Source organism: Echinops telfairi, unplaced genomic scaffold (assembly GCF_000313985.2).
Source record: "Echinops telfairi isolate 266 unplaced genomic scaffold, ASM31398v2 ScPeMD7_7400;HRSCAF=8409, whole genome shotgun sequence".
Classification (NCBI taxonomy): Eukaryota; Metazoa; Chordata; class Mammalia; order Afrosoricida; family Tenrecidae; genus Echinops; species Echinops telfairi.
Window position 1 is genome coordinate 907,698 of NW_022111300.1, and position 13,007 is coordinate 920,704.

A 13,007-nucleotide genomic window follows, 5' to 3' on the forward strand; every position below is an offset into this window, starting at 1 on the left:
GGGTCTTGTTTCATTCTTCTGCAGGCTGATATCCAGTTTTTCCCACACCATTTGTTGAGATATATATATTTGCCTTTGTCAATGATCAGTTGTCTGTATGCTGCTGTTTTTATTTCTGGATTTTCTGTTCTTAGCCATTGGCTCAAGTATCTATCATTATACCAGTACCATGCTGTTTTGACAACCGTGGCTGTATAATAAGTTTTAAAGTCAGGTAGTGCAAGCCACCCACTTTGTTCTTCTTGAGGAGTTCCTTGCCAATTATGGGCTTCTTCCCTTTCCATATGAAGTTGTTAGTAAGTTTTTCCATTTCTGTGAAAACTGGTGCTGGAATTTGTATCAGGATTGCATAGAATTTATATAGTGCCTTATACAGGATTGGCATTTTCACAATATTGAGTTTTACAATCCATGAGCATGGGATATTCTATTTGTGTAGGTCCCTTTTGGTTTCTTGTAGCTATGTTTTGTAGTTTTCCTCAACAGTTTGTTCTAACAATGTTGCACACCTTCCCAGGATGAAGCCAAGGGGACAGAGGGAAGTTGGTCCTGGCTTTGGGCACATCTTGGAGAAGAGAGAGACCTGCCTCCTGTTATGCACACGCTCATTTCGCCCATCAGCTGACTTTCATTGTAACAAGCCCCATCTGTTCAAGCCAGGTGCTAAGAGCCGTGCTGATTGCGCTATGTGGAGGCTGCCCACATGCCTCCATGCACACTGTAGTTAAAGAGCTGTAAAATTATTTGCATTTTCAACCTATTAGATGGCTTTGACAAAACCAGTGCCAGAGAGGCTATGTGAATGCTATCCTTTTGCCAAAGAGTGTAAAACTTACGGCCACCAATGAAATTATTAAGAAATATTGTATTTTCAGTATAGCTCTATTTTCTAGGGACAAATACAAGGGAAGGAACCCCATAAAGCATTAGCGACCCCGATCACCTGTTGTTTGTGGAAAACCTAGACAGCTGCACAATCTGGTGAAAATGAAAGTAATCGACATCTTTCCAACTGTGGTTTAGCTCTGGGGTTGTAACCGAAATAAACCCATGCTAAGATGGGTAACACCTTAGAGGCCCTGGTGGTGTCCTGCTTATGAATTTGGCTGGGACCTGAAAGGTCAGCAGTTTGAAGTCAGGGGCAGTTTTACCCTACCCTATAGGGTCACTATGAGTCAGTGGTTTGTTTTGTTTGCTCATTTTGTGTGGCTATTATCTAGCAGAAATAGATAACTCTTGAAAATGTGCAACTTGGAACACAGATTTCAGTTCATGAGCGCAGGGTGAGCCCTCATGGTTTTTCATTGGTCTCAAGGGAGGCTTGAAGAGAGTTTGTGAGTTTAGGAAGGAGACCTGCCTATGGCTCCCTTTCCTCTGTGCTCCCTGGCCTGGCCTCCTAAAGAGCCATGACCTTGAGGGCCTCCACGGCCTGGGAGCTTTCAGAGCTGGACTGGCCGCCGGCCAGCCGGGCCTTCCTGGGCCCCTTCCTCACGCGCCCCACGGTCGCGCCGCCCCTCCTTCCCATTCCCTTCCGGACGCCAGCGGAGGACCTGTCTTTCTGGGCCCAAGAGGAGTCTGGGCTCTGCGGACCGATGGTCTGTGCGGTCCCACCCCTCTATTCAGTGGCAGCTCAGCTCCAAGAACTCAGAGCTGGCCTCCAGTACAGCTCTTTGAGATGTTTCTTTCTTTCTTTCTTTTAAAAGAGCAAACCCACCCTAAATGTCAGTCCAGTATCCACGGGGGGTACGTGACAGCAGGTGATTAGAAGCAATTAGCCGTCCTCCTGCCGGGCAGCTGGGCAATTACCTTTTGCTCTCTCCCTCGCCCGTCCTTCCTCCTCCCTTGGCAGCGCTGGCAGTGCTCTGCTCCCTAAGCGGCCATGTGCGCCGAGCTGGCTCAGGGATGAGGGATGCGCGGAGCGGGCACTCGGTCGCCCCCGCCCGCAGCCGCGGCGGCGGCCAGCGCTGCAGTGCATTGTGGAGGCAGCGCGGGCCGCGGCGGCGGCGGGGGCTGCAGGCGAGAGCGCGCCGCAGGGAGCTGTCCGAGGTGCTGACAGACCCGGCCCGGCGGCCGCCCGCGACCCCCCGCCCACCTCCGCGGGACCCTGCCCAGCCCGGGCCCGGCTCCAGCCCTCCAACCCTCCGTGTGCCTTTGTCTCTCAAGCTAGGGGCGTAGCGGCTGGAGGAAATCATGGTGTTCGCTCCAGGTACGCCCGCACCTTGCCTTTCCCCGACCGGGAGTCTGGGCGGGCAGAGGAAGGCGGTGGGAGGTAAAGGTCGTCTGGTCCCTTTTGGAGTTCACGGGGAGCGAGCGGCGGGCGAGTGCCCGGTGCGGCGCCTTCGCCCCTCGCTCCCGTCCCGCCGCGTTCCCTAACAGCCTCCAGCTCGGTCGCGTCCCGCCCGGCGTCTTCGCTCACACCCCATCGGAGCCCCGCACCTCGCGGACTGGACTTTGTCCTGCCGCTCGGGCGACTCCATCGGCAGGACTCGCGCTGGAGAGATGGGGCCAAGCGCAGTGGGATTCAGGCTCCTCGGGTGGGATTGACTGCCACTGCCTCTTTGGAAGCGCTAAAGTGACCTGGCTCCTGAGGGCCTCGTGAGCGAGGTGGCGGAAAGACGCAGGACCTTGCCTCCTTAAAGCATTGGCCCCGAAACTCTACGGGAGGCTGCAGTACAAGAAGCTGCTCCTGCCGCACGGCTGGCGAATGCAGGCTGCTTCGGGAGCTCACCGGGAAGGACATTGGTCCCATTGCTGGTATCGGTGGCTGCAAGTTGACGGAGTCAGGGTGGAATGCTGTTGACTCGCTTACCTGCGTGTGCATGCGTGTGCACTCAAGCGCGCCCCGTGGGAACCTGTGTGTGTACCAAGTGGGGCCCGCCGGGGTAGAGAGCGGCGAGGGGAAGTTGTTACAGGAGGATGCTGACTCCACGGGTTGAGCCAAGTCTTTTTTCCCTTTCTTCCCAGGCTCGCTCTGCTTTTATTCAGGACAGCCGCGTGACAAAAAGCAGTGGGGTCTAAAACGATTCCACTTTGTAATGGGTCTTCAATTTCCAGGGTTGATTTGTGTCTGTTGTCGTCTCAATGGACCTCGAATAACCGGTCAGGGAAGGAATAGTGCCTTTTCAAAGGGAAAGACGTCTCTAAGATACCAAAAATTCAAGGAGCCGAATTGAATTTGAGAGGCGGAAGCACCCCTCCTCCATCAGGATGCTAATGGGAATGCAGCAAGGAGTTTTGCGAGTTCTGAAGTTGCCTTAGGTAGTGGTTCTTAGCAAAATGCTGTTCTGCCCCGCCCCCCACCCCCCCACCCCCGCCCCCGGTCCTTTTGCTCCGGTGCATCCCATATCACCCAGGGGGCAGGTTGTGAAGAACTTCCCATCAACACCGGACCTGTGCAGGTGGTAACAACTCTTCATTACATCTATAAACCAGTTACTTTACAAAACAGTTTCATGCTGTCTGTTTTGATCTTCAAACTACCTTAAGAGATAAGTAATATCACCTCTATTTTACCAGTCCCAGGGGGCTTGATCCATATTGTCTTACCATCCTCAGTTGAAGTTTCCTGACCTCAGTTTCTCCTTCTCTTTCTTTATGACAAAATAGCTCACCACTTTCGAAATACAGTAATTTCAGGAATACCTGTTTTGGGTGTAAGCTCAAATCTACCCAGAGGAACAGCATGGCTTTCCATTTCCAATATAATGCGTGCGTGGTGTTGACCAGAATTAGGGTTGTTGAAGGATAGCTAGGCACTTTCTTAAAAGGTTTTGGGTGAAGGACTGTGGAAGTGGGAGGTTTCTTGGGTGGACTGACTTAATCAGCTCACAGTTTGCACAGGGCTTTATGTTTCCACTTTACTTTCAGGTTTTTGCATTACTTTCTGTGGGCAAAACAAGAATGTCATAAATTGATCCGAATAGGGTAGGTACAGAAGGTTCTAAGAAAACATTTTTGAGCTCTTTCTTTAATTTTGAACTTTTCATGAACAATAATAAACAATTTTGTATTTTAAGAATAGTGTGCTAAACTATTATATAAACCCTTCCTTGATTGCTCATTATACACCCTCTAATTTATATAGGGATTTCTTCTGAAAGAAAACCAGAACGATGAATTGTTTTTGAACTGTCTGATTTTCAGGATCACAGCCTGCCTTCGAGGACTATTGCTCTTCTAAGTCTCTATAATCTGGGACCCAGAGGTTTTGTACCAGTCAAGGTACACATTCTCCAGCTCTTTCCCCCACTCTAATGTAACATCCAGGAAGCGAGAAAACAGCGTGTGCCCAGATCACTCAGAAATTAATACAAGGGTATTAGATAATCCAAGATGCACATGACAGCAAAGTAACCAAGATCTCTTTGTAAAATTAGGTCAGTCAGCATTGTGCCCTTTCAGATACGTTGTAGCTCTTTAGGTTTTACCAGAGGGAAGCAGAAGCACCGAGGCCTCCTTCTGGCCTTGCCTCTGCAGACTGGGCTGCCTTTGAATGGTCTGCTGCTTTGCTTACCTTAAAGGCAGATATGAAAATTGACAAAAATTCAAAAAGCAAACTTCAGGACAGAATTGCAATGGAATATGAAAGACGTGGGATGTGCTTTTATAACTTTAATTAGGAACCTCTCTTAATATATGATTAAAATATTCTTGCATTTTCTTGCTTTATTTAGTTTTTGAATCATATGGATAGGGTTTACCTTGGGCAGGATCTTAGGGTGATAGCTAAGTTTGCATAGGGTAGACAATTCAATTTCATGACTTTTCCTCTTTCTTATATCACCAATGGGCTTTACAATAGAGGAGTTTAAATGTGTGTATATAGATTTTTTTATCCAAAAATTTTATATTGTGAATTGAGTAAAGTTTACAGAGCAGTTTTACTACACTCATGTTCATTCTGTTTCATCCGATTCATGGTCATCTCTCCAGTGTAACCCATCTCCCCTCCTCCCAGCGGTTCCTGTCTGCATTTCTCTTTTCCTACCCCTTCTGAACTTTGTTCTTGGGTGAATGCTGCCACCTTGATCCAAATGATCAATTATTCTAAGGTGTGCACACACCAAGAGTGTTATCATTATGGTTACAGACCTAGTGTTTGACTGAAAAGTGAGCCACAGCTCCAGATTGGAAGGATGACCGAAGGCTGTCATCTCTGAGGTTCAGCCAGGCTCTAGCTATCAGAAAGATTGATCTCTTTAATGATTGTGAATTTTGTTCTTCATTTTTCTCTCAGTCTCTCCAGGATCTTTTATTCAATCAAACCCCTTTCAGAGCAGTTGGTACTGGCAGCCAGGCACCTCCTAGTTTTTCTAGTCTCAGAGCCAGAGAGACTGATGCGGTCGTGGTCCTTTAGCCTATGGGACTAACTGTTGCCATGCTCTTAGATTTTCATCGCTCTTATTTCCTTCAGGCAAGGCTACACCTTACATGCCACTCACAAGCTTTGACGGGCCTTTTTGCTACTCACCGATGTAGGATGTAGACTTTGTGCACTAGGTGACCTCTTTGTGGACTATGCTATTGACTTTGATATCTTCCACGACGATCGTCTTCAGCCTCTAGCCTCAATGACGCATTCCTCTGAGGTGTTTGAGGAGACTTACAAAGTTTTTGTAACTTTTCCCCCTGCATACTTGATTACATGCACTGATGTAACAATAGCAAAAGTAAATACTCATGTGCAATTATACACTGTCAAACAGGTATATATAATATATGTGCACACTCATGTATCTGTGCATTTGTGTGTGTGTATATATATAGACACATATGTTTGACATATTTGCACAAATTATGCATGATATATTATGGAGGAGGACATTTGTACAGATGGATGTGTGTACGTATACATATAAAATCACTGCTATGGCAGGACTATATATACAACAGTATGTAACTCTGTTACCTGTAACTGTTGCACTCCTCCTAGTGTTTTTCCATGCTTCCATAATTTTTTTGGTTGACCTTATTGCATATTGCCTTCTCCCCCCTCAAGTTCTTGAAATCCACTTTATTTCCTGTACACTTGGAAGCTCTGTAGCTACATTATTTCCTCTTTTTACTTTGTAATTGCAAATTGATATCTCTGTTTCCCTCTTTTCAGTCTTGTCGGTTTACTTTACTTTGGACACTTCTATATCTGGGTTGATTTCTGGGTGGCATTGTTAAGTATCCTATTCTCAGGTTGTGTCTGATATTGCTAGTTCTCAGTCCAAATCACTCCCTTTGGTAGTTTTTGTAAGATTGGCCTAGTTTTTACAAATTCTTTTAATTTCTCTTCATCTGGAAATGTCTTATTTTCATCATCTTATTTAGGGGACAATTTTGCTTGGTTGGCAATTTTTCATTTCAGAGTTTTATAGTTTTTTTGTTGAGAAATGAGAGCTTAGTTTTATTGGTTTCCCTTTAATAAGTAACTTTTAAATTTTTCTGAGCTGCTCTCAGTGTTCTTTTCTTGTCTTTGGCATGGGAAAATCTGATTATGATATGTTGTCACCTTTTTTTCTGGAATCCAACCTGTTGACCTTCTTGAATGTTCATTTTCTTACCTTTCACAATGTTAGGGGCGTTTTCTTTCAACAACTTTTAGACAATTTTCTCTGTATTTTTTATTGTCTCTTCATAGTCTGGAATTATAATCACATGTAAGACATTCCTCTTCATGGTGTCCCACATAATTTTGGGGATTTATTTGATTTTTTTGGTTATTTTTTCTGATCATTCCGCTAGCAGATTTATATTTAGTGGTTTGTCTTCAAGCTTCCATCGATTCAATTCTACTCTGTTGCCCTTTCAATATATCATCTATTTCTGAAATCTTATCATTCATGTTCTGGATTTTTATCTTCTGTTTTTGTAGGGTTTCTATTTTTATTTATTTTGTCAATTTTGGGGGTAATATTTTCCTGAATTTTTCTAAAGTTTTGTTGGCACTTTCTGTGATTTTGTTTTCAGATTTCTCTCACATTCTCTAAATCTGTTGAGCATATCTAAATACCATTCTTTTAAATCCATTATCGGGTAGTTCTAAGGACCATTCAGAAAAACCTTATGGATTTGTGATTCGGTTTCTTATTTGAGGCAGTCTGTCTTTTTTTTTGGGGGGGTCTGTTCTTCTGGAGACTTTGCGGGATGGTTTTATTTGTATTTAATTAATGATCGTATGTTGGTGTGTTCTTAGGCACTCACCATCTGTCTTCTGGTGAGTGTAATTGGAAATGGGAGCATATGCATGCTTTTCTGTTCGATGTGCATGTAGCACAGTTCAGGGTGGTTTTGGCTGGTGTTAGCTGCTACCTGTTGAGGATCAGGGGTACAGGAGTGAGCAGTGGCCATCACCCAGGGGGTGGGGCTGGAGGAAATATGGATGTTGTTGTGAGTGGGCTAAAGGGGCAGAGTTGTTATCTTCTGTTGAACGAGACAAGCAGGGCAAAAAAAGAACCAGCAGGGTGGGAGGAAAAAACAGTAATAAATATATAACCAAATGGGTAAAAAACAATTTACTAACAGAAAAGGCAAAAAAACAGGAAGGAAGAATAACAAGGAAAGAGAAGAAAAGAAAGAAAAAGATACAGTAAGCAAAACTTAATAGAGGAGGAAAAGGAAAATATAAAGAGAATAGTAACAAAAAACTAAGAGAAAGAAAAAAGGACAGTAGACAGAAAAATAAAGGGAGGGAATGGAAAGAATAGGAAAACTAAAACATAGAAAGGCGAAAACTAAAAAAGAAGAAGCAGAAGCAGGAGAAGAAGCAGAAGCAGGAGAAGAAGAAGAAGAAGAAGAAGAAGAAGAAGAAGAAGAAGAAGAAGAAGCAGCAGCAGCAGAAGCAGGAGAAGAAGCAGAAGCAGAAGCAGAAGCAGAAGCAGAAGCAGAAGAAGAAGAAGAAGAAGAAGAAGAAGAAGAAGAAAGTAGAAAACTATGGGGGCCAAGAGCAGGGTATGGGTCAGTATCCTCTACCAACCAAGGAGCTCCTGGGCTGGGAGCAAGGGGTGAGGTGGGAAGACGCCAGTACAAGGTTGGATTTCTGCTGGCCTAGATGTTGTCATGAGTCAGGACACCTGATCTGCAAGTAGTGTTCCAGCTCAGATGGTGGCAGGGTTCTTGTTCCAGGAAGGACCTCTTTCCATCCTCGAGGACAGCTGGGGCCAGGGTAGCTGGTTATGGGAGGAGTTCTTGCCCATTCAAGGTGCACTAGGACCCAGCTATATGTGTTCTACTGGTCTGATGAGGCAGATTTCATATAGCTCCAGACATGGGGGTGATGCACCCTTCACCTGACACAGGAGGTCAAGGTTCTGATTTTAGGCAGATTTGAGGCTGTCCATGGATGATCGGGGGAGTGGTGATGGGTGAGAATAGGAGCACCGCATCAGGACAGTGTGGGGAACAAGGAAGGTTCTTACCTTTCTTGTTACCAACCCCCCATGTACCCTGTGAAAGTTCAAGGTGGCCAATCCTCATCAGGCCAGTGAACCATTCATCCACTTGTCTCCTTTCTCACACCTTTTGTTCAACTTTTTCTCCTAGTCAATATTCAATGAATTGCTCTATCCTTTTTTCTGAAGCTCAAAGTTCAGGATTATCATCCATATTTGTTGCATTTGGTGTCTTGTGTCTTTGCTGTAGAGGGTCTGTATAGTGTGTCTGTCTAGTTTACCATTTTTCTGGGTGACTGTATACATTTTCTAAACCCCTTACAGATAGCGACCATGACTACTGATTACTTAAGGCTTTAGGTACCTGAAGTCTCTAATCCAAATTTTCTTCCTTCTATGTGAGCCATATAAAATTAATAGCTAAATGAGGAAGACAGAAAAATTGATGCATTTGAATTATGGTGTTGTTGCAGAATACTGAAAGTACCGTGGATTGCCAAATGAATAAATAAATCTATTTTGGGAGAAGTACAGCCAGAATTCTCCTTGGAAGCCTGGCTGGTGAGACTTTGTCTTACATACTTTGGACATATTATAAGGAGATACCACCAGTCCTTGAGAAAAGGCATGCTTGGTAAAGTAAAAGGGCAGTTAAGAATAGGAAAACTCTGGATTAGACTTATTGACACAGTGGTTGTAACAATGGGCTCGAACACAATGGTGAGAATGCACAAGACTGGGCAGTGTTTTGTTCTGTTACATGCCATGCTTCTGTGGGTTGGACCTAATTTGACAGTACCTAGCAGAAACAAAATGAAGAAAGTATAAATCTAACCATTTTTCTGTAAGGACTTCTATCTTTAAATATAATTTACACTAAACAGGGATACTTACGGCTTACCTTATGTCCAAAAAGGTCCATTGCGTGCTTTAAAAAAAAATCTCCTATTTATTCCTCTCTGTCATATACCCCCAAGTTGAAGATGGAACATTTCTAGAACAAAGGGAGAAGAGTTGGAAACATACCACTGCCACCAAAGGAAATTGAATGATGCCAACAAAATGGAGATATATTGTTCCACTAAGCGTATTATTAAACCCACATTTCATAATGTAATTCAATGAAATATTTTTATTTAGAAGAAAAAATAGCTCTGACACATGATGTCTGGGTCTCTTATTGGCAATCTAAGTTTATGCGGGGGAACACAGAAGACTTTTCATCAATTGTAGACAAAGTCAAAGTGGAATTCGGGGGAAAAAGACCACTGGACCTGGATGTTTGAAGGGAAAAAGTAGAGAAGAGATATTAAACTATTTCTTGGCTTATTCGAGGAAGAGAAAAAGAAAATTATGATCACATATTATGCTGACGCTGAAAAATTAGATTAGCAACTTTTTGTCCCTCAGAGAGAGCTGGTAAAGAATAGAATGTGAGGCAGAAAGCAGGGCAGACATCTTCTTATTCCTGAGCTGTTCCTCGCTTCCCCTAATAACTAGCATACAGACCTCATGTATTATTCCAACCTGCCCCAATGCTACCGTCAATAATTTTAGAAGCAAGGATGCACTTCAGTGACAAAAGTGCACCTGACTAAAACCATGATTATTTCAATTGCCTATAGATGTGCAAAAGTTGGACAATGAATTAAAAAAGAAGTGATGCATTTGAATTGCAGTGTTGGTGAAGAATATTGAATAGACTACGGACTGCCAGGGAACAACAAACTTTATAAGAAACAAACAGTTTTATAAGAAGTGCAAACAGAATGCATCCTGGATGAGTAGACTTCAGCTTCCTACTATGAGCACGCCATCAGGAAAAACCCATCGCTTAAAAAGGACATTATATTCCCTAAAGTAGAAGGTCGGCAAAGCAAGAACAGAATGAGGTGGAATGACATAATAGCTACAACAATGCACTCAAACATCATGAATATGATACAAGATGGGGTGATTTTTCATTCTGTTATAAATAACATCTCCATGAGTTAAAACATACTTAACGACAACGAGCAACTGTGTATGGACCTACAATTGGATAGATTGTCCATAGAGAAATCTTTTTTCCTTGCACATAAATTAGGACATGTAAGATAACAAAAACTTCATGGCAGAATACAAATGGTGTACTTGCAAGCAATTAGGCAGCCAGCCCCATTGACTTCTAAGCTTAGTCTGAAGAATATTTTCTACCAGTATTTCTTAACAGAGGAATAAAAAATATTTAAGAAAAAACTTTCTTTCACACAAGAAAGCTTTTAATGATTTATTTTCCCTACCAATTTTTTGTAAGGTTAAACACTTGGCTGCTTGCTTGGCTGCTCCATTGTTTTTCATGTTGACGATTTTCTGTGACTCTTTGTTAGGTACAAAAGCTATTGGTCAGAGTCACTCGGGGTTTATACATAGGCCATGGTATTGTTTACAAATAGAGATTATTTTACTTCTTTTCCAATTTGATATATTTTTTGAATTGACTAGATCTTCTACTACAATGTTGAATAAGAGCAGTGAGGGTGGATTTTGTTGTTGTTGTTGTTTCCAATGTTAGATGACAGCAGTCTGTGGGCATCACCATTATGTATTATTTTAGCTAGTAGGACTTTTAAAAATAAAATCATTTTATTGGGGCTCATACAATTCATCACAATTCGTACGTCAATTGTGTAAAGCACACTAATACATTTGTTGCCCTCATCATTCTCAAAATTTGCTTTCCTTTTGGATTCCTGGAATTAGCCCAGTTAGACTATTAATTTGATTAATTTTCAACTGCCGAACCAGCCTTAAATTCTTGAGATAACCCTCATTTTGTTTGATATATTCAATATATAAAAATATATTGAAAAATATAGTTTTCTAATATTTGGTTGAGGATTTTTGCTTTAGGGATATTGACCCTGCATCATCTTTGCTAAGTTTGCAGTTGGCCTCATAAGTGCGATGAGAAGTATTCCTCTCTTTTCTGCTTTCAGGAAGAGATGGTATGCAATGGTATGATTTCCTCTTTGTTTGAAAGGATTTATCAATGAAACCATTGGAACCTAGAATTTTCTTTATGGGGTTATTTCAGCCATGCATTAGATCACTTTAATAGATACAGAAACATTCTGGTTACCATGAGTGGTTTTCAAGAAATTGACCTATTTAATTGAGTTTCTCAATTTTACATTAATAAGTGTAATTCCACAGAGTAGTTTTATTTGAAATTTCTCTTTTTATTTATTTAACGTACCATATGTGGAATCTATAGCTCTATCCTTCTTTTGTTCCTAACATTGCTAATTCGTGTCTTCTAACCTTATTTACTATGGTTTGGCTACCAAAATCCTCATTACCATTGAGTCACTTTCTACTCATTGTGACTCTATAGGACAGAAGCATACTGCTCCTCTGGGTGAAACCTTGCTGGGACCAGAAAACCTTACTTTGGCTATCATTAATTAATATATATATTTTTCTTTTCACAACATTCTGGATGCATTGTTTTTCTCAGTTTTATTTTTTTGCCAATTTTATTTATTCTATTCTTTATTATTTCCTTCTTTCTACTTGTCTTGCATTTGCTTTGCTCTTCTATGATACTCAAGATGACCATTTAAGTTCTTTACTTGGAATCTTTTTTTATCTAATGTAAGCATTTAGTGCTATAAAGTTCCATCTAAGCATCACTTTACTGGCATCCTACAAGATTAATGCATTGTGTTCTCAATTTCACCCCAAATGCTTTCTAATTTCCCTTACAGCTTCCTCTTGGTTACATGGATTACTTGGATGTGTGTTCCAATCATTTGAGAATTTTCCAGGAAGTTTTCCAGTACACTTTCTGTGATTTCAATTGTTTTGAAATGGTTGGCATTAGTCAAAATATGGTCTATCGTGGTGAGTATTTTATGGGGACTCAAGAGGTAATCGTGTTCTGCTTTCGTTGTATGGAGTGCTCTAGAAGAGTTCATTTAGTATGGTTGGTTGACCAATTTGATTGCGTGTTTTTCCATTTCTCTTTGTAGTTGCAGCTTCGTGTGTCTTGAGGCTCTTTTCCTAGGTGTGCATCCATTTATGATGATTCTCTCTTCTTAGGAGAACTGACCCTTCTATCAGTATGCACTGGATTTCTTTATTTCTGGTAGTTTTCTTTACTCTGAAGGCTACTTTACCTCATCCAGTTCTCTCATGATACACAGTTTTTTATTCTTTTATTTTTAATCTACATTTATTATTATATTTAATGTGTACTTTTTATAGCCTATTGTTGGGTCTTCTTTTGAATTGTATTAGAATTTTAGAAGTGATCAGAATTAGTTACTCCCTGTTTACATACCTTTTTCTTATAATACTCGCATTTATAGTTCCTCATTATCATTTACAATTAAACAGTGCTTCATTATTTGAAAATTATGTTGATATGATTTTAGAAATTCTAGAAACCAAGCTAATCAAACATTGAAAGTAAAAACTAGTCCTAGTATCATTTAATAATAACCACTGCTAATTTCTGTTTTTATATATCTTCTCAGCCTTTGTCTTTGTGAATATATTTCCCTCCTTTTTAAACAAAAATACATATTAACCTTTTGTGGTTGTTTTTTATACTTTGTAGGGTTATAATTTCAGTCCATTTAGTAG

General features: G+C 41.6%; 1 protein-coding gene across 1 annotated transcript in view; it reads left to right on the forward strand.

Moving 5' to 3' along the window:
* Positions 1–2,132: 2,132 nt before the first annotated feature.
* The window catches only part of AKAIN1 (A-kinase anchor inhibitor 1), an 85,493-nt gene continuing 74,618 nt past the window's right edge, over positions 2,133–13,007 (forward strand). Inside the window, exon 1 of the mRNA XM_045296246.1 lies at positions 2,133–2,206. Within this exon, the coding sequence (XP_045152181.1) occupies positions 2,191–2,206 (16 nt within the window). The 5' untranslated portion in view covers positions 2,133–2,190. The remainder of the gene's footprint in view (positions 2,207–13,007) is intronic.